General features: G+C 40.0%; 1 protein-coding gene across 2 annotated transcripts; it reads left to right on the plus strand.

Annotated features, from left to right (window-relative positions):
- Window positions 1-1,649: 1,649 nt before the first annotated feature.
- Window positions 1,650-19,014, plus strand: ccnjl (cyclin J-like). 2 transcript variants are annotated; one of them, XM_063484622.1, is made up of 6 exons: window positions 1,650-1,906; window positions 2,588-2,674; window positions 6,106-6,316; window positions 15,047-15,346; window positions 15,438-15,597; window positions 15,689-19,014. In XM_063484622.1, the coding sequence occupies exons 2-6, from the start codon at window positions 2,606-2,608 to the stop codon at window positions 16,200-16,202; spliced, it is 1,254 nt and encodes a 417-aa protein (XP_063340692.1). In that variant the 5' UTR covers window positions 1,650-1,906; window positions 2,588-2,605; the 3' UTR covers window positions 16,203-19,014. The 2 variants fall into 2 exon arrangements, with proteins under 2 accessions (XP_063340692.1, XP_063340693.1); XM_063484623.1 differs by having other exon boundaries at window positions 2,591-2,674.
- The last annotated feature ends 2,407 nt before the right edge of the window (window positions 19,015-21,421 follow it).

A 21,421-nucleotide genomic window follows, 5' to 3' on the forward strand; every position in this document is an offset into this window, starting at 1 on the left:
CTCAAATGTCTCAACGTCATCTGTGGGTATTCACATCATACATGGAAGCAATTAATCACACTTGATCTAATGTGTTACTTAACTAAAGTAACCATAACCCATGATACTTCAGGGAAGAAATGCAATTCTGCATTTAAACTTGTGGTTATGTAAAAGTACGAATGCATCAATGGCAAACCTGAAAACTTCATTTTAGAATAGTTAGTCAGTGTAGAGCTAATTTAAACAATTTACCCAATCTTAATGTAAAGTGTTAATAGCTATTTGGAGTCAAATCTGTTGCAGTACGCTTCATGCAGGCACAGCTTCTGCTACAAACACTCAGATAACAGCTTTCTTAAGTAAACAGGAAGAAAGCAGCATTTTATTTATATACAGGCTCAGCTCCCCTGTTCTTATGTTTGTGAAATCTTCCTTTTTGTTTGGAGCATTAAAGCATGCTATATATTCTCCTACTTAGATGGCTCTAGCTAAAAATAACCGAATCACTTCTAAAAAGTGTTATATTTGAATCAAACACTTTCCTTCAACAAAAATGTGAAAATATGATGCTTTACTCTCATCTCTGTCAGTGGCTCAGTAGGTAACCCAATGCACCACTATAGAGCCTCATGTTCCCATGCAGAGATGCTGAGTTTAAATCCCCCAAAGTCAGCCAAGAGTGATTTTTAGCAAAATGGACTCACACAGGTTTGCACTTAATGAATGTCAGTGTGATATCTAACTTCCTTTAAACGGCTGTTGTCATTATCAAACAAATATACTGAAGCAATTCCTCAGCTAGACCCTATCCTATTCCTTCCCCTAAACTAATTCAAACAGATACCATACTGAAAGCAAAGTATCTGCTTCACTGCTTTTGTGGTTCCCCGGGTTCCAGCATTTACTTGGGGATCATTTAGCCCAAAGCATTCAACCAATGTTTTTAAGAAGCACACACAAGCTCTTTTTATCTTGAAGTTTAAGATAATTATTAGCATAAATCTTGTGCCAGATAAACAGTTTATAAAGGCTGTTGAAGCCTGTGTGTATTGTTGTGTTTTATTGGTACTGGTACAGGGGAAAAGCTTAGAGTCAGGGATACAGTGCTGTGACAATTATTTGCAAATTTCTGTATTTCTTATTGTTTCATATTTGTCATATTTACATGTTTCAGGTCATTAAGAAAGAAAGAAAGAAAGAAAGAAAGAAAGAAAGAAAGAAAGAGGGGTCAGATACTTTTTCACTGCACTGTACAGTTAGCTCTCACACTTGATAGCACTTGATAGCATTTAAATAGACAACTTCAATAACAGCACTTCCAAAATCACTGGAATTCTTGCTCAAAGGGAATGCTGTCTGGGATTTCTGTCTTAAAAGATAGGTAAATGTTTAATATAATATAATATAATATAATATAATATAATATAATATAATATAATATAATATAATATAATATAATATAATATAATATAATATAATATAATATGCATTCGTTAACATTTTGTATATTAAATAAATGAAATGAGATCCTTTGCTGAACTGTGGCCGTTTGTAGTTCTAGCGGTGACCTTTAAAGACTACAATTCCCAGGCTGGGGGAGGAACCTCACGTCTAGCGCACGAGCTCTGTAGACCAACAGTAGCAGCTGGCTGAGCCGAAGAGGCTACTTTGTTAACAGCGAAGCCACCGGAGAGAAAACGGCTCAGCGGTTTCTCTCGGAAAAGTGTGAACAGTTTGGGGGAAACGGGGAACCCGAAGGCCTGTCGGTGGGATTTAACGGTGGCACCTACTCTGTTTTGTGTTATTAACTTTGTTTTTTCGCCGACAAAAAGAGGTCTTACTCAAAGTTGAGCCGTAGAGGAGTTCTGTCGTTCAGGATGTCGGACTGAGACAAAGGGGTCTGGGGGGCATTCCCGACGGAGCGGTGAGTGAAACAGGCGATAACTACCAAGACTAAAAAAAGAAAGAAAAAGTTTTCTTTGTTGCTGATTGCCGGAAAAATAAGCTGAGTTTGTGATGAGTTGTTCGGCTTTGTGGTATCGTTGTGTTTTTTAAACAAGCTCAGTATTTCTGAGCCTGGTGGGCACAGTTAACTTAAAGCCCGTCTGTTTGGCCGCAGTCTCGTGGTGCAGAATCGCCTCAGTCATAACTGAAATGTAGGACTGGTTGGTGATTTGCCGTCGCGACGAACAACCACGTTAAAAAATGAGATTTTATGGAAGGCTGCTTTGATGAGACTGACCTACAGCATGGTCGAAGGGGGCATTTAACCGAGCCATTAGGTTTCCGAACACAGAAAATGGCCTATGCGGAGAAATAGACCTGTGCAGCGAGATAAAGGTGTTTAAAAACTTTATCAAAAACGCATTCCTCGAAAGGGTATTTATTTATTTATTTTTTTTACTGTCAACAAGAACAAAACAGCTAGCTTACTAATCCTACATTTTAAATTAAAGAGAACAGTTGTAGAAAGACTTAAATTCAGCTTCACCTTCTTTCCTCTCATGTGGTAAAAATAGTCTCAACACTTTCAGTGTGGTGGTTATACTGGCTTGGCCTTGCTTCTTTCTTCAAGTACCTGAACTTTGTCTGATTTTGCTTTCAGCAGGTAAAACTTGGAAAGATGGAGAGGGAGCTGGAATGGTGGAAGGATCAGTTAGCTGCAGATATCCATCAGTCCCTCCGCATTAAGGTGAGTTTGTCTGAACTAAGCTCTGTTTTAACAGGAAGTTTTATTTTGCCGACCTTCTTCTGACTGCTTGAGCTTAGGATAACTTAAGTTCACCTTTAAAAACAGTAACCCCCCTCCTCTCCTCACAGCACTAGGCTTTTGCAGCTGACATTTTCAAACAGTGAGGCCAAAATCAACCGTGTCTGTGAATTAAAAAAAATAAATAAAAAATTTGCTACACTTTTGCAGTGCAGTGCTTATCTTTATCACCAGCTCAGAGGAAGTCTAGAAAAACGCCAGCAAACATTGACAGTTTTACTTCTGCCTAATCAAATCCGTGAATTAAAGTGATTAACAGTGAGTCAACAAACACTGATGTTAAACTCTCAACTGCAGCTTTGCCGAAATTTGTTACTCAAAGGGTTTATAACTGTTTAGTTTTAGTTTTTTAATTGCACCTTTTGCCTTGTTCTAAAGACCAAGTGATTACTATTGATTTTCAGAAGAAAATGTTAAAAGTAATTTTTTTTTTTGAGCAGTTGTGGCACGCATTTGGATCAGACCCTGAGCTGTATTGATATTCCACAACAAGATGTAATGTTGCGAGGAAAATATAATTACCCGGTCCTGCTGTCTATTTAAACATAGTCTAAATTAGATTACATGGAGGATTTAAGGCTCATTAATTGAGAACATCTTAATTAACCTCAGAGCGTGATCATATTTCTTCCCCATGTGTCACTTTAATGGAGACATCTGTCACTTTGCTGGCATTTTCATCTTCATAGTGATGGAGCTCAGGTTTAGAAGATCAGGTATCTTAAATGTGCCACAAATCGCAAGAATGTGTGTAGAATGAGGAGTGTAGCGCATCGGGTGGTTGTGAGCTGCATGTAATGAGTCACACGCTTACATAGCATTTGAATCAGTTTACGCATGCTGGACAGTGTCTGACTCAGAGCGAGCTGTCAATTACACTGAAAGTCTCTATGCAGAGCTGGAAACAAAACAGCACGCCCACTCTTTTCTCATCTGTGACAATGAGAGACATGCTGTCCGTCTCAAGTGTTTCTAGTCAAATCTAAAGCAACTGTTTTCACCACAGTATGATATGCAGCACTAAATGATGTAAAGTTACAATACATAAATACCTGGTGGATGCTGTGCAAACCTGCCTGCGTTGTACTACAGTGAGTTAGACAGTTTCAAATCAGGTTTTTCTCAGTTTCTAAATTATTTTGATCAGGCGACTGATTTGTGGACGGTTGTAGTGCTTTTTTATACATTTTTTTTCTTGCCATGGACTTTAGTCTTTTACCCAAATTCACAGGAGTCTTGGTCATCTACACAAGGTCGCAGATACCACTAGATGTCTTCATGTAGAAACACACTACAGTTGTTTCAAAGAAAATTGGGAATTTCTTGACAATCATTCCTTTACCTAGGCCGTATTGGGAATAAAAGATGTATAGGAAAGCCAATAGATCATAGAAAATCACATTGGGTTTTAAGTAGTAAAAAAAGATAAGAATCAAGTTAAGTAATAATAGTACAATAAAGAGGATTAAACCAGATAATGCAAATTGAAGCATGGGTATACTGTTATCCTCCGATTACATGTAATAAATGACCATAAGACTTTCATTTGAATTTGAACAGACCTCAAGATTTCAGATTTTGTTCTCAAGACTAAACTATTTTTATGTTGAAATGACTGTTTAACTTATGGATCATTAACCATGCCAGATGAAAAAAGAATGCTGCTTTTAGATGACTTGAAAACTGACATTTCTCTAAACAGAACAACTCATTTAAAATCTAGAGTAAATCTTTTTTTCCCCCAAAATAAAATAATTGTCAGTTGCTTGGTTGTTTTATGTCTTCAGAAACAGTAAATTTCCATAAACCTGTAATGGAAAAGATTGGTGAGTCAGTGTCAGAACAGTGCGTAAAAAGGCCCTCACACGGTCTTCACATTTCCTGCATGGCGCCTTTACCCCCACAGTCTCATCCAGCCTTAATGATGTGTGCTGCAGCGATAATGCCCTGATGTGGGAGATAGCGGTGGTGTGTAGCATGTGGCAAATTATCAGACATGCAAATCAGTAGGCAGCTGTGGAATCCTTAATTATGGTGCGGATCCCCCACAAAGGCTCCTCTGCACTCCTCGCAGACCCCCCCAGAGCCCTGCAGACTCCAGCAGCACTCCCCTCTTTTCACATCCACCCCCATTCTCCTGCTGCCCTTGTACCCCGAGACAGACAGATGGAGCAGAGTTTGGGGAGGACTGGCTGATATGATAGGTCATGGCACCGGGGGTTGGTGTTGCTATGTTGATTTGGTAGGGGGTACTGCTTATTTTTGAATTCCACTGAAGTGCCAGTCTGAAGACTTTTTTTTTTTTTTTAGTTTTGCATTCACAGCAAATAATTTTTGTGCAGCGTGTCGGCTATAATAGTACACATTTCCATCAGTGCATTTCAGAGAAACGGTTGATACTAGTATTGGCTGATCTGCCAGGTTTTTTAGCTGCTGCCCTCCAATTTGTGATTTATTTTAATGGAAGAATGATAAACAAGAATGGAAGGCAGCGGTTTGTGGATATATAACAACTGATTACTAGTCAGATTGGACGATTTGATCCAACCTAAGCTATGGGATATTCTTGAACAGCAGTCCCGACATAATGTGGATATTTTTCCTTTATTTTAAGGACTCCTTGCTGGCGCTAAAGAGATTAATCTGCCAATCCTTGATCTCTTATCAAATCCCAAAGCCCTTGTTTTTATGCATCCAAAAAAACATAAAAACATATTCAAGTATTAGTATCATGAATTCAGGGGGAATAGCTGTTCTGTGTACGTGCAGTTCCAAATGTCTCCTATTTCTTACTCTGAGGCAGATTTTGAAACTAGAAACTTGGTCTCTCTCCAGTTTTCTGTAGCTGATTGGGAAGATACCCAATGCTGATTCAATGCAAATGCCCCCAAGTGTCTTCATTCCACTTTGAAACACATGCAGCTAATTGAACATGAATAGGAGATGGGCTAGGGGTGAAACCTAATCCTTTCTACCACTCAACCTCCACTGGAGGCCCTCCCCTTCCCTCCCCATACCACATACACAACTCATCACACACAAACCCTCACCCCTTTGTTCAGAGACCCCTGCAATGACCCAGATTAGCTCCAGTTCTCTGCTGCAATGGTGAATTAAACGAAACTGATCCAGGGTTGAATCATAATCAAGAGTTTTTGGTATAAAAATAATTTCCTTTCTTAATATGAGTATCATACCCACCACTCTCCTGACAGTAGTGAATCTAGTCAGCATGGCTCACCATTATTATGCATATTCTTTTCAACCCCCACGCTTTTTCATCACTGCTTCCTGCCCACCCTGTTCCTCTTACACCCCGTCGTTAACATCCCTGTTATCTTTTCTCTCTTCAGGAGCTGAAGTTGCCGGCCTACCGGGCCCATTCTCCCCAGATTGGCATGCGACGGTACTTTGCAGACTTGTTGGCCATCCTGAGTAATCGCTACCAGCTATGTCCTACAGCACGTCACTTGGCAGTCTACCTGCTGGACTTGTTCATGGACCACTATGACGTGGCTGTCAGGCAGCTCTACGTCATTGCTCTGTCCTGTCTGCTGCTAGCTAGTAAGTTCAGAATCAGCTTTTTATTTTCTCAAAACTTGCCCCATGCTTTTTCTATATTCCAAGCATTTAAAAAAATATTTTCCTTGATAAAATCCCTACAAGTAATCTCAAAATAATCCTATCATGCTTTTAAATGGATTAGAGGTAATTTCACACCTCTTGATAGCTGAACATGTTATCACACAGGTAATAAATGGGCTGCTGTTAGTGTTGCAGAACAAGGTTTCTCTGTCTTTCACAAGTTAGCCCCACTCTTCAAGTTGATTGGAATTAGTTTATTTATGAAGCCATGGCTGTTTGGATCTGTGTTTTTTGAGTATCAAAAAACACAGATCCAAACAGTAAATGTAAAAAACGCTTGGTCGTGGTGCTTTTTGGCTTGTGTCTTCTAACATAAAAAGGACCATATGAACATGTTAAGAAGCATGAAGTTGATTTTCTTTCTTAAAACTCTTTTTTAGATGAAAGTTTTAACTGATGTTCTAGATGATTTTCTTAAGCTTTAATCTGACAGGAACCTTTACTGAGGTTAAGGTTTACGTTTTCATCTTAAAAAGTGTTATATTTCATCTTGTAACTACACAATGGTTGCACTGTGAGTCTGTTGTGCTAAAAGAAATGCTTTGACTGTGGTTTGTGCACAGATGGCACAAGGTGAAACACTTCCTGCAACTAAGCTATTTTGAGTTACACTCTAGAGATGCTTTTTCCCCTTCCAGCTCCACCTTCTAACTGAACCGTATTGACAGTTTACTGTTCACTGTGTTGGTTTAAGATAAAACCAGATTTCCAATGTGACAGCATGATGGTTCCATTGTTTTTGAGAAACCGTTGGGATTATGCTCATGCCTGCAGAACTTTATCTCTGTCTTTGATCCTTGTTGTAATATGATCTGAGTGGCTACTTCAGTTTGAGCCTGAGATGAACTAGTGTTGCACTTTCTGAGGTTAAAATGTCCTCTAATTAAAGCTGCAAAACATTTTGTTTAAAAAAACCCAAAAAAACACCTCATTTAATTGATTGCAAATTCCAGCTTACCCAACATCCCAATACAAATCTAATTTACTACCATTAGTTGTTCACTCTCTAATGGCAATTTTCTGCTGTGATCAGCAGAGAAAATATGGAGATATTGTGTGCTTTCTTATTGTCAGCAAACACTTACAAAGACCAAATCCAGCTGTGATTTGAGCCTGCTAATAGACTGATGTTTTCCATCTTTGTCACAGAACTCCTTTGTTCTTCCAAACTTATTAAAAATGCATCAGTGTGCACAGATGTGAATGCTTTGGTTGTAGTTGCATCGATTTTCAAGTTGTCTTTGTTTCTGTAGAAGTGAGTGAAGTAGTGGTTTAGTTTGATTAGTAACAATTTGCTTTTCTGCTCTGAAGTCAAAAAATGTTTCTTTGTGTTTTGTGTAAAGCAGGTGTGTTAATCAACCTCCCCCCTCCCCCCTAGTGGAGATGCAGGGTGTAGGTTGTGTGGTAGTTATTAGTGTCTGTATGCCTGTCTGGTGATTAACAGACTGTGAGGATTTCTGTACGTTAATGTAGCCCTTGGCATCATGGGTAATTAGACTAATGATGCTGTCAGAGTAAGAGTCTGGAACGGGGCCTGTTCACTTGGGAGGGCTCAGTTAGTGTGTGAGCGCGTGGGTATGGAGTCGCATACATGCCGCTTTTGCAATCAGAAGTCTCTGTGGTGTGATAAATTTGAATATAAGACTTGAAAGAGGTTTTTTTTTTTTTTTTTTTTTAAATCAATCTCCTGAGAATCCAAGAATAGCTTTGTGAGTTTGTTAATTTAGTGATATAATTATTATCAACTCAGCCTGGAAAGAGGTTATCCTTCTAATCACTAATAATTAATCAATTAAAAAAAAATCTTTTGATTGTGGCTTTCAGATACCAAGGCTTTCTCTTGCTCTCCTCTCTGTTCTCACTCCTCCAGGACTTGAGGGAGTCTCTGTCATGATTGATGAGGGCTTGAAAGTGCATTTCAATCAAAGTTGTCTCGGGTTTTCATCTGTGCCTTGGAATCTGGCCTAGTTATTGAACAACCTCCCCAGGTCTCACTGACTGGCTTTGACAGGCACATACATTGTCTTTCTTTAAACTCTCCTGGCTTTCAAACTCTGTTAATTAATCAGTACCTCTTTTATACTTCTCAGCAGTCACTGCCTAATCCTGTTTCTCCATTATATCTGTGTTTTTTGTGGGAACTTGTGAGTGCTTGTGTTTGCGCAAGGATGAGCTCCTCTTTATTTGTGGTAGTAAGGTTATGGTCAGTTTTTTATAAACCGAGTAAGTGGAAATGAGGTTTATTGACTGCTGATTTTTATTTTGAGACGAAAGCCAATATATTCCCTCAGAATTAAGTATCTGTTGTGTTGAAGTCCTGCAGTGATACATCAGTCTTGTTGACATTTTTTTTCTGATCAGGACAGGTGAACGCTTCTGAGTGAATCTCAGTTACAAGCTCTCGCTGAAGGTGGTTTTCATATATTTTGTTCCATAGCCCTACAACTCTTATTGCCTGTTCTTATTGTCCTTATCTTCAACGTTATGCTGCTCTGTTGTTTGTTAATTGCCCCTTGGGGATAAATAAAGTCTTCTGATTCTGATTCTACAAGAAAAGAGCATCCTGTGAAACGACACAACTAAAGAGACTACATCATGCACTTACATAGGCGTCGGAGCCCGGGGGTGGGGAGGAACTGTGTGCCGAGGGGCACCTGCCATATGCTCTCCGAGTCAGGCCTCAAACAAAAGCCAGTCAATGCAAGCAGGCCAGCCAGCCAGCCAGCCAGACCCTTCCCATAGAGGGGGAGGGGAGCACACTCCAAGGGGTGGAGGTTGTTGTGTGTGCAGGCTGTTGTGTGTGTATGGTAGAGATTTGCCGTAAGCTAATGTCACTAAAAGAGGACATGGTTGCTGTGGCAACCTTGTGATAAACCCACTGAGTCCTTTCTTGTGGTCACCTAATTAAAATCCACATTCATGTCTGATCCATTTCAGAGTTTGCCATTAAAAGGGCGCCACTACTACCACCAACACACAGACATAAAACTGGCTTGTTCTGGTAATGTCCCTTTACCTTCTGCTGCTGCTGGCTCTGTTTCCTCCTCGTTCTCTCACCTTGTCAGGGTCGGGCAGAGAGAGCCAGTCCTGGGACAGGATAGCCAGTAAAAAGCACTCCCACATCCCTGAGGGGGTTGGGAAATGAGTGGAGCGGTACTTCAAAGGCAGGTTGACTGCTGATGTTAAACAGGGTAGAAAGGGAGGGAGAGGTGGTAGCCTGCAAAATGGGACATGTTACAACTGAACCACTCGGTGGGGTACCCTAAAATGTTGATTAATAGGGGACTCACTTCCCTCTCTGTCCAAATCTGTGATTCTGATTGAACGGTTGACATGTGTTCACAATAAAGAAGTGTGGGATCCACAAGTTTGCTTGAAAATGTTATTAAAAATATCCATAAACAGATGTGGCAGTTCATCTTTTTGTTTGAGATCTTTTTTGTAATTATAACCCACAACTGCAGGCAAATGTCAATATTTAGTCGAATTTTGTGTTTTGTTGTGCAATGCCTGAAACTCTGTTTCCCCACGAACTCCCTGTGTCACCACACATACTGCATGGCATTTCACACAGTCAGTCTCTGAATCCCCCCCACACAATCTCACTCACACACACACACACACACACACACACACACACACACACACACACACACACACACACACACACACACACACACACACACACATATATATATATACATGCAGGACTGAGTCTTCTCAGTTTCTCCCCGCTCACCCAACCATTCAGCATCAGGGGTCAAGGGTCGGCCCAGGCCTACATTGTAAGAGCTGGCAGAACCTGGGGTGTCAACACAGAGGTTCTGTGATGGAGCTGTGACCAATTTTTCCCTGCCAATGAAAGATGAACCGACAAATACATTGTGTTTAAAGAGCAGGGGAAATTCCTTCATGGCTGTCAAGTTGAAGAGAGAAAGCAGGGTGAGCCTTATTTATGTGAGATTATCAGCATTAATTGATAGCAGTAACAAATCCTGTTTGGGAAGTCATTCACATGTACCACAGGGCTGTTGGTCGATTTATTTGAAGCTTTGTTGTGTATAAAGTCTTTTTTTGTCATTCAGGGATTCTGGTTTAATGTGTCCTTTGTCAAATATATATTTATATTTTCACCAAGAAATCTGGAAAGACGCTTTAATGGTTTTAGATGTGGTGGAGAACTACCAGGTGAAGAAAGTTTGAAGGCTGATTGAAAACTGGTAGAGTTGCACATTGTCAGCAAAATGGAGTGAAACAGAAAATGAGTCCTGTGTATGTGAGAGTACAACTATCAGGTTTTCTAACAGCCCCTATCACTCTAAACTGCTTTCCATCTCCACCCCCAACTCCCATTTCTTCCCTAAATGACACACCTGGGAGGAAGCCTTGCATCCTGGTCTTACCTCTTCCTAACCCTTAACCTGTGACACACATCATTAAGTCTGAATATTTTCAACAACTTGCTCTACATTTTCTCATCATTATTATCACCAGTGGGTTCTGTGAGAAATAATCGGTGTCTTGCAGTTGCTCTGTATGGAGAAGTAGATGGTTTAGATGAAAAGGAAAGCTTTTAAATAAAACCTTTGGAGTGTCACTCTATACTCCTTACTGACTTGAGATACAATCATGTAGCTGTCTGCATTCCAGGTGAGCTGAACTCACAGGAGAGGAATGCATCATCTTTTTCATACTGGCAACAGTGAAACGGCACACTGTTATCCCAATAAAATAGCAGTGAGTAGGTATGTTACAATTTACAAAGCCAAACACTGTGATTAGTACTTGTATGATTGTATGTATCATTAGTACTGGTATGTGTACGCTTGTGGATTTAACAGTGTAGTGCTATATACTGTTTTGCACAGTTGGTTTTGTTTTAAATTTTTTTTTTTAAAACAGATGGAAATGACTCTATAATGCTATTTAGCTCTGGATATTTATCATTTAACAACAATTTTATATAACAACAGTTTAGGTAAGTAATCAACGATTTTAATAGTATTTGAAGAAAAATGTCTCAAATTAGTCTAAAGTAATTTTCTTACTGTAGTTCATCTTGTCCATTGGCTCCTGGAAAGCAGTGTTAGATTTTAGGTGCTGTTGTATGAGGAAAAAAAGCTATGATCCTAGAAATCTTAGAAATGATATTCTGATGTCACAGAGTTTCTGCTGGAAACATGAAGTTTGTTTAATGTCCAATCCACCACCGCTCCACCTGGTAATCTCAAAAATAGTTCCTGGCTACACTGTATGTGTGAAAATGACTTAAGCCTTCTGTTAGAGGAAATTATATATGTTTTCATTTTTGATTGCTCTTTGGATAAAAATGTGAAATTTGGGAACATCATCTTTCAATTTTGAGGAACCCATTGGCTATTTTTCACTATTTAACTTAATTAAAGATAGTTAATCAGAAAAAGCTATGAATGGATGGCTGGATAATGTATAGTTACATTTTAGTGCTCTTTTAGATAACATTTCCAAATGGTAACTGGTCTGATTTATTGTGCTTCAGAAAAAATAGAACCAGGAACTACTTGTACTCTTAGTTGTAGGCTTTCTGATCTCATCTGTCTGTTATGGTGCAGGCTTTCTGTCATTCAGAACAAGGTTCCTCAGACCCACCCATGTCTGTGATGGAGAGAGAGCTATGTTACACTATATTCGCCACACATGAAAAAGACTTGCTGCTGCAAGTGTGTGTCAAATCTAGTGAAGTATAATTAAACTTTTTTGTTCAAGAGGAGGACTCTGTCATCGCCACTAAGCACAGTATCACAGTATGTGTTTAGCTTAGACAGTCGAACCCTTCCTCACACAGCCTCTTGAAGCATGCTCTCGTGTACTGGGAATGGCAGCAATGCATCATACAAGAATGTCTTAATCTTATTGCAAATCAGAAACCGAGTTGGTGAGAGACACTCTTATTATGTATATGTTATGGCTGTTTAGGGTTATTCTCTAGTGAGCTGAGGCACGCAGAGAAGCATGAAATGTGCTAATCTTGATTAGTGTGATTGCATGTAGTTCAGACTTGTTGAATATGAAGTGTAAATGACACGAGGATGGCCTTTCAGACATTAAGCTGCTATATTCAGATGCTGTCAGACTGCAGGAGAGGAGTGGGTGGGTGAATAAAGTGAATTTATTCACCGTCCTATGTTTTTTGATGATGTGTTCACTTATTGAAATGACACACTGTAATGTCCATGATATTAACTTAAACCTGTTTCTGGTTTAAACTCTTGTTATGGTTTGGCAGGTTTGACTGAAGATTATTTTTGGTCACTCATTGTTGTAAACCAGAGGAATAAGCACAGAACACAATAAGGAGCTTGACTTGTGTCTCTTAGGATCAAAGAGACTGGGGTTATGTGGAGATAGGGGGCAGTGATGCCTTTTTATGGCAGTGTCTGTGTGGACATAGCAGTCTAGGAGCAGACGGGGACCTGATCCAGAGGATATGAGGGTGAGAGAATGGGACTGAGTCATGGACTGAATCCGAGTGGTTGTAAAACAGCACTGTTTCTTTGTGCTTCCTGTTCTGCCTGATAGACACGATTACTGCTTCTCTACTAATTACTGTCTCACCCCCACATCCCTGCATGTTGGCCTGCCAGTCCCATTCCCTCTCTCTTCCTTCCCCTGCTTAATGGTGGTTTGCAGCATAGGTGATAAAATTTACACTTGTAGGAAGACACTCAAGACGCTCTACTAGGCGTGGGCTCAAATATGAAAATGAGGTCTGTTGAAGACAATGACAGTATCAGGTAATTGTTGCGTTTGCTTATAACTGTAGCTGGGAAAGGTCAGTAAAGCTCCTGTTTTCAGTGTTTCGTTGGCCTTATCTTAGATTAGAAGATTTACCCCTGCAGAGAGTTTTCGTTGTTTCCGGATTAATGCATATTTTCGCCAAGCTGAAGTGTAACATTTTAATCCTACCAGTGTGATATAATGGGGTGACATTTCGTCTCCAGGCAGGAAAAATATGTATTTTTGATTATTTAAATGTCTGCAAATAAATTTTTATTCTCAGTGTTATATTATGTAAATTCTACCCTTACAAAGACAGCTAGAGAGAGCAAATCGGACATTTAGATATAAATATGCTTTAATAAACGTGACAAGTCTGGTGGTCCTCAAAATTAAAAAATTAATTCATTAATCAGATCAATATTGGCTTATTGTTAAGCTATTGGGTTAACTGTATTTTTTCGCAAATTATCCCTGGCAACACGATCACATGCAGTCGTGTTGCCAGGGCCAAAGAAATATTTAATCTAGTTTAGAAACCTTTTCTCTCTTTCTTTGTCTATAATACAGTACTGATTTATTTATGTGTTTATGTATTTATTTATTTATTTGTTGAATGCTTCTCAATTAGACTAAACTGTATTAACTCAGTTCCTATTTAGCAAGTCTAAGCAGTATGAAAACATTTGTTGCAGAGTATTATGTTGTAATCATTGACTATATTTTTGGTGTAATTTATCTGCTAGGATCCACTTTTGTATGTCCACAGGAGGACTTATGTTTCATCCTGTAACCCATTTGTTTAAATTTAAAATGTCTTATTGCACAGCTAAATGTCCAAGGTTTCTTCCCAATAATTAGAAACAGTATTAAAAAAAAATTGAGCTCTGACTTTGAGAGCCAGCAACTTCCATTGCAAGTTAGTAGTAAAAGCTGCATGCAGTTCGTTGCAGGCTTTAAAGGGAGTCTGTATCAGTGTAACCCGACCCCTCCTCGCCCTCATTCTTAATGTTTGAGAAGAGGCCTGTTGGACCCTTGGATTAAAGGCAGAAACACCCCACTTCATTGGTCACATGGACCCCAGAGGCCTCAGGGCTGTTGCTATGGAAAGCAGGAAGTCTTAGGACAGGGAGGGGGGCTCACCAAAAATGACGATTCTCTAATGTCTTTGAGGATCTGGAGTGAGACAAAGGGACAAAAGTACTGGGGATTGAGCTGACCGTGTTTTTCATAGAAAGTCCTTTTATGGTCCACTGTAAGCCTCCCTGGGCTTATTAGTGTAATTACTTTGCTCTATGGCCAGATGTTCGGGAGTAGCCAACTTAATTGCAAATTCTTAGTAGGTAATAAACTGCTTTAGAGCTAACTGTAAACCTGCTGCACATGATGGTAATCTTGTTAAAAAGAGGGAAAACAATTAATTCTTTCTTGTGCAAAGATCATCATCACCCTTTTCCAGATGCAACTCATTCTGGTTCACATTTTCCATTCTTACTTACTTTTCTGTCAGTACATGAGATGATGTGAGTTATGAATTGCATTTTTTGTCACCACAAGAGGTGCAGCTAATGACCGTTTAAATGAGTTGGTTCATATTTTATAAATCCATTAAAGCCTACAAAATGTATTTTATATTTTTAAAGATAGTAAAGACTTTTTTTGTTCAAAATCTTTACCCATAACACAAAAACCATAGCTAAAAGCCTTCTACATTGGTGTAATGCTTTATATTTTTAAGAACTTGCAAGCTAAGTGCAATACAGAAGTTGCCTCCTTGAATACATATGAAAACTGTTACATAAGTTAAATAAATATTGGATGTTTCTATTTTTAAGTCTGAAGGTGTAACTAAAGTTTTATAGCCACCCTCACTACATCTTTGCTTCTTTGCAGGCAAATTTGAGGAGAAGGAGGACCGGGTCCCCAAACTGGAGCAGCTGAACTCTCTGGGGTTCATGTGCAGCCTAAACATAGTTCTCAACAAGAAGGATCTGATCAAAATGGAGCTCCTGCTGCTCGAGACCTTTGGCTGGAATCTGTGTATGCCCACACCCGCCCACTTTATTGACTACTACCTCCATGCCTCAGTGCAGGAGGGCGACCTCTACAATGGCTGGCCACTGTCCTCCCTCTCCAAGACCAAGGCTTTCATGGAGAAATACACACACTACTTCCTGGAGGTTTCATTGCAGGGTGAGTTTAAAAGACGGTAGTGAACTGGACTTTACTTAATGTGTCACACAGGTGTTGAACATAGAGTGATGATCTTTTTTCTCTTTTACAGACCATGCCTTTCTGAGTTTTAGGCCATCCCAGGTTGCTGCTGCGTGTGTGGCAGCATCTCGTATTTGCCTTCAGATTTCTCCAAGTTGGACAACTGCTTTGCATTTACTAACAGGGTACACATGGGACCACCTCACCCAGTGCATTGAGCTGATGTTGCTGTAAGGGACGCACAAACCCACACATTTCTTGACTTATTTCATTTTTGCAGAAGGTGTGATAATGACTGAAATATGTGCCTTTCCCTTTTAGTGCTCATGACAACGATGTGAAGGAGGCCAATAAAGCCAAATCCACACCCCCTCACCGGCCCTCCTCTCTGCAGTCCCAGCCGCAGACCTCTCACCTCTCTCCAGTGTCAGCCATCCAGAGACCAGCCTCCTCCACCTCCTCCACACCACAGCTGCTCTTTCAGCCAGATAGCTTTCCACACATTTCCCAGCATTCCCCATCCCTGTCCCAGCTGCAGGCACTAGCTGAGTCCCAGGCTTTGGGGTCTGTGGTAAACATGTCTCAGGACTTTCTTCAGAGTCACAGGATGGGTCTTCTAGCTGGGGCTGCCTCCATCACTCCTGCGGGGGCGTTCCCCTCCTACCCAAGCCTAACCTCAGGTCTCCAACCGGGGGCTCGTGGGCTGCCGCTCCAGGGCCCCATTTCTGTGCAGATGGCCCTTGCTGGAGAGCCGCGACATTGTCTGAGCATGGCTTACAGTGGGAGCTACCTGGGGGCTCATCACACGTTCACAGCCGGCTGCTTTGACAGGTGACGCCAGGAGACGGAGAGGGAACGCAAACCCCCACGGGAGTCCGCTGATAGAGACCTCCAAATCCCCAGACACCCACTTACAGACCTCCTCTCTCTCTCCGTCGCCACCGCAACAGCTTCAGCTTGCCCAGCTCCCTCGTCCCTCTCACAGAGACGCCTCAGACGCAAACAGAGGTCCAAAAGCAAGACAGATCCAGTGGAAGTCATCACACTGACATGACAAATGCTCCTCTGCCTCATGAAATACTGAGGCGCTGTGAAATTCTTATCCCTATATTCCGAGCTGACTTTATAAATCTGTGTTATTTTGAGACTGTCATCACTGTGAATGAGATGAAAGCAGCCGTGTGATCCAACACCCACCTCATTCAGTGCCTGTTCTCAGTTGTGATAGCTGAGCCAATTTTAGAAGTGCACAGAAGACAAAGTATTTGTGATAAGCATATCTTGCTGCTTGACGTTTTATTTTTTGTTTTTTTAATTACTAATCCCCAAAATTGAACATGTTATAGAGAAAATTTGGCTGATATTGTTTTTTTTTTTGTTTGTTTGTTTTTAAGCTACCATTTCAGAGAGATGAAAGAAATGGAGGCTTGTTGCTGACGTGGCAGGGCACAAAGAGACTGTGTATGTCAGTGGAAATTTTACTTGTGTCTCCTGCATGTCATTGAACATTGATCTAACGAGCTGAAGGGCTTCTCTGAGAATTCCTCACCACATAAGACCTCAGAGGGGACGAAGAAGTCATTGTTCTGTGCACAGCAGGTGAAGTCCGCAGCTCGATCAGGCCTGCGGTATTTTTATCCCCCCCTCCCTCATCATCTTTTTTTCTCTCTCACCTCCAAAGTTGAGCCTTGTGGCTGAGCCCTCACGCATGCAGGTGAACGTGTGGCTCTGTTAAAGCTGCAGGCTTTGTCATGCTAAAGTTTTAATTTCTCCAGCACCACTCAAAGAATTAAAAGACAAACTGATGTGACTGGACCAGCGTGGTGAAGGAGACACGACGCTGGTGTGTGTTGTACATATGAATTGCTGCTGCCTTCTGAACTGTTGGTTCTGTGTCTGTGTTAATGACTCAAATGTTTACATGAACCACTAAGTATCAGGGACTTTAACAAGATTATACTTGAATATGATGCCATTGAAACATGTCATAGCTTTTATTTATGACTTTTTTTTAATATTCATTTTTGATATTATGTAGTTTTTTTGCCAGCTTAGAAATCCACCGTTGGTCAGTTAGTTTTTTTTGTAACTGTTCATAGAAACAGGCTCAGGTTTTAAGGCTGAAGCTAGCAGCCTTTTCTTCATTATTCTGTGCTTATGCTTTAAAGTGGATGCTAATTCAGCATCTGCGGGGGCTGTAATACTCCCCTTATTCATCACTGGACCATACTGTGTACAACTCAGTAACTGAATGCATGAAATAGTCTGCTACATAGCTGAATAAGCCCACGGTCGCTTGTTTGACACACCAGTATCTGCAGCCTGTTGTTTCTAATTGTTCCACATTTCTTCAGTCTTCCCGGTGCCAGCTGGTATCATAGTGATACTGTAACTTTGCCCACTCCAATTTTCGGGATCTTTTTTTTACTATATTTTGACTGAATTAGGGCTGCAAATCATCTATTTGGGTTTTAGGTTGAGGAACTGTGTGATATTTCTGAAATCAGCTTAAAAACATTAATGATGTTAATTGTATTCATACTTTTTTTTTTAAACTCTACTTAAATATAGAAAATCTGCAGTTATATATATGGCAAAGAAAAGCAGGCTGGAGTCAGGAAACATTTAAAGTACACATCAGTGAATCTGTTAATTGTTCCAGCTCTTGACTGAACTGAAAGTGTCTTCTCAGCTTTGTAGAAAACTGTGATGTCGTTCTGGAAGAAGTGTAAACTCAGATATGCTACTTGGAATTTCTTGAACCTTGAATTGCCTGTCGTTAAAATGTCCCGACTTTTCACTTCACTCTGGTGTTAGTTGTGCACGTTGGGCAGCCTCCTCATGTCCGTGCCTTGTCCTGAGCAGCTGTCAGGCTCACAGACATGTACAGATATTTGTTAGACAACACTACATGAAGCTTCCTGAAACAGCATTACCCAGATTAATATAATCCTGCATCCACCAAAAGGACTTGTTGATGCATTTCAGTGATATAAACCATGATACTATGCCTTTATGTTTTCTAACTCTGTGTACAGTTTTGTTGTATTTTATGCATTCCATTTGTCTTCATTATATTTTAGTTCAGTCTTTTTCTGATTCTTTCATTGAATGCTGTTGGTGTGAATTAGAGTTTTTTGTTTTGTTTTTTAGCTAATTTTTCTCTTTCTCATAATTCAAGAGCAACTTCTCATTGAGGTGTCAAAGGTGCAATACGTTGTTTTTGTTTGTTTAAACTGACCACAGCCATCACTGTCTCATGTTTACCACTGGTTCATCTTTTATAACTTATAAGTTTAAAAAAAAAAATTATAATTGTGACTTGACTTGCTGTAAGCTGGATCTCCTCTAGAGGGGGGCGGCGGGTTCTGAACGCAATGAATATGTTGCACATTGCAGCATCAGGCTTGGGAGTGATAGATATTACCGAATGCATTTGTCTTTTAGCCAGTTTAACCATGCTTTTTTTGCTTTTCTTTTTTTCCATAAGAAATGCTGATGCCAGTCACACCAAACAACCCTCGTCTAATGTGATAGTAAAAATGACACCACAAACATCCAATTTGTATTTTTATATTCTTTTGTAGCCTTGGTTTATGTGACACTGAATGATAAAATGATCTGTTTTTATCATAAAGTGCCATGAAAAAAATAAACACACAAGTGATTGAAGTGAGTGTGTGAAAGGTGTGTTTCTTCTCAAGTGCCTGCAGCTTTTCGGGTGCATACGGTTTCCACTGTTACTTTGTCTTAGAGAGAAGACAATGTAACAACTCCTGCAGGTTTTACACACAGCCCTCCAGCTGTGACCACATACTGTCACTGCAGCACACCATTCATTAAACCTGCCCTGCCTTAAGCTAAAGTCAGTGGAGCAGTTGAAATACATTTATTTAAGTGCTGTTACTTGCGTTCTAATCATTTCTTCTGCTTTAAAATAATAAAAATACCTGGCAGCTGTGTTTAGATCTTTTTGAGGTTATATGCAGAACTAAAAGTACCAGACAGTAAATCTTGTCTGATTATGCATGAATGCAGACTAGCATGTGCATACTCTTCCAGCACTTTGCAGTTAAGGTCAAATCTATAGCAAATAATTTAATCAGTCAGTCCCACACTGTAACCACTGGTGGGGTAGTAAAGGAGGATCACGAATCAGAGTGCTGATGAACAAGTTAAGCCCCTCTTCTGCTCCTGCCGTCCACCTCCGCAGCTCCATCAGTGCTTTCTATGCAGTGTGGCATTTTGACATATAGAAACCTATTCAGAGATGGGCTCTCTCTGACAAACAAGACATTATCCTCTTGTATAATGCTTGCAAACCGACCACCCTCCTCATGTCGCACGCACTCTTAGAGACTGCTGAGCCTTAGCTTTGTTCCCTGCAGCACAGCGGCATATTTATCTTACTGTGGAACTGAGAAAATCTGGAACGTTGTTGTTGTTTAATTATGTTTGCTTGCAAATATTTAAAGATTTCAGTCACAGAATCCTAAAGAACCAACAAACAAATAAACATGATACCACTGTGAGGAATTTTCCAGATCTTCAGTCTTCAGGGGCTCATCTGTAGAGGTGTGGATGAGGGGAGGGGGAGGGTGGTGCTCCAGGCGTCAGTTTGTTAATGGATCATTTTCCTGTTGGCTTTTGTATGCAGAGCTACAGAAGAAAGCTCCCGGCTTCCTTTGAATGTGTCCTCAGGAGAGGAATTTGGAAAGGGGTTGGGTGAGGAGGGGGATGCAGAGAAGGCTGCTCACCTCATGTCACAATGCAACATTTAATCAGTGTTATTGAAGGGCTTATACTGTAATTACTCCTAACACATGGCTAGAAATGTTTTGTTTATAAAGGTTAATGTGGGTGCTACTTATTTAATACAATGGATATTTTTGTCTTGGTACAGCAGGGGAGTGCTATATATAGTTTAAAATATCCAGTGCTTACTTTAGTGGGTTCATTGTCTGATTAATACAGTAAGGATCCATTGGACAGTTTTTTATAATGTCATGTAAATTTGTAATAACTGTGTATATAAGTTGACTTGACAGTAAACAGCATGGTGGATCATGTATCATGTATTTCCCCCTGTATCATTATTTTATTTCATTTTATTTTATCCAATCTCACTTAAAAACACTGATTCAGAAGCACAGGTGTTCTGTCAAATACACCTCCCACCCCCACTCCACATAAGTACACATGACATGAAAAAAACCCACATGTCTGATGTTATGCTCAATAAAAAAAGCCCAGCTACATGATAGGTACCTTGTGATATGACATCATATGTGGGATTTTAACCACACAAGAGGTTAAAACTTGACAGATTATAGATGGAAATTACAGAGGTTCTGTTTTTTCTCTGTCATGATGAAATGTACCACTGATATAGAAGTGCATTAGAAGTATATATGCATAAATACTTCTTATACATTTGCCACTGTCCAAGTGAACACAGCCCAGTCTTATAAGACTGATAAAAGTTTTTTTCAACTATATTTACTTTCCTTTGTATTTTTTTTAAATTTTCTTTTGCATTATTAAGGCAAATAATCCCCATAGTGTTTCGAAACAGACTGAAAATCTTTTAATTTTTTTTTCTTGCAAAGATTGAAATCTTTTTTACTCTACGCCGAGAAATTGATTTAAAAGCCAAACTCTTCTGTTTTTATGAAGAAATAGGGCACCTCCTAGTGGTGAGATTAGAGAAACGCACCTGTAACATGGAGTGTCGAGCACAAAAGTCATATTAAAACCAACAGCCACAAAACCACATGCTGAGGGTGAATCGGACGGACTAGACATGCAATAACCGAACAATCGGGATTTTTCTCACTACTAAACTGTGCTGTTTCAGTCTTTCCTCACTCTAGAGGTTTTAGAATTGGACTTGGTCCTTTATCTATGACTAAAAAATTCATTTATTTTGGAAAACATAATGTACAAGGTCTATAATTTTAAGGCAGAACTGGAAGAGGAGATGCAGCATCAGTTACCTCTCATCATCCCACTAAAACCTAATGGGATGGGGAGAAGCACAGATGTAAATACTTA

This window comes from Pelmatolapia mariae, linkage group LG2, assembly GCF_036321145.2.
Source record: "Pelmatolapia mariae isolate MD_Pm_ZW linkage group LG2, Pm_UMD_F_2, whole genome shotgun sequence".
Taxonomy (NCBI): Eukaryota; Metazoa; Chordata; class Actinopteri; order Cichliformes; family Cichlidae; genus Pelmatolapia; species Pelmatolapia mariae.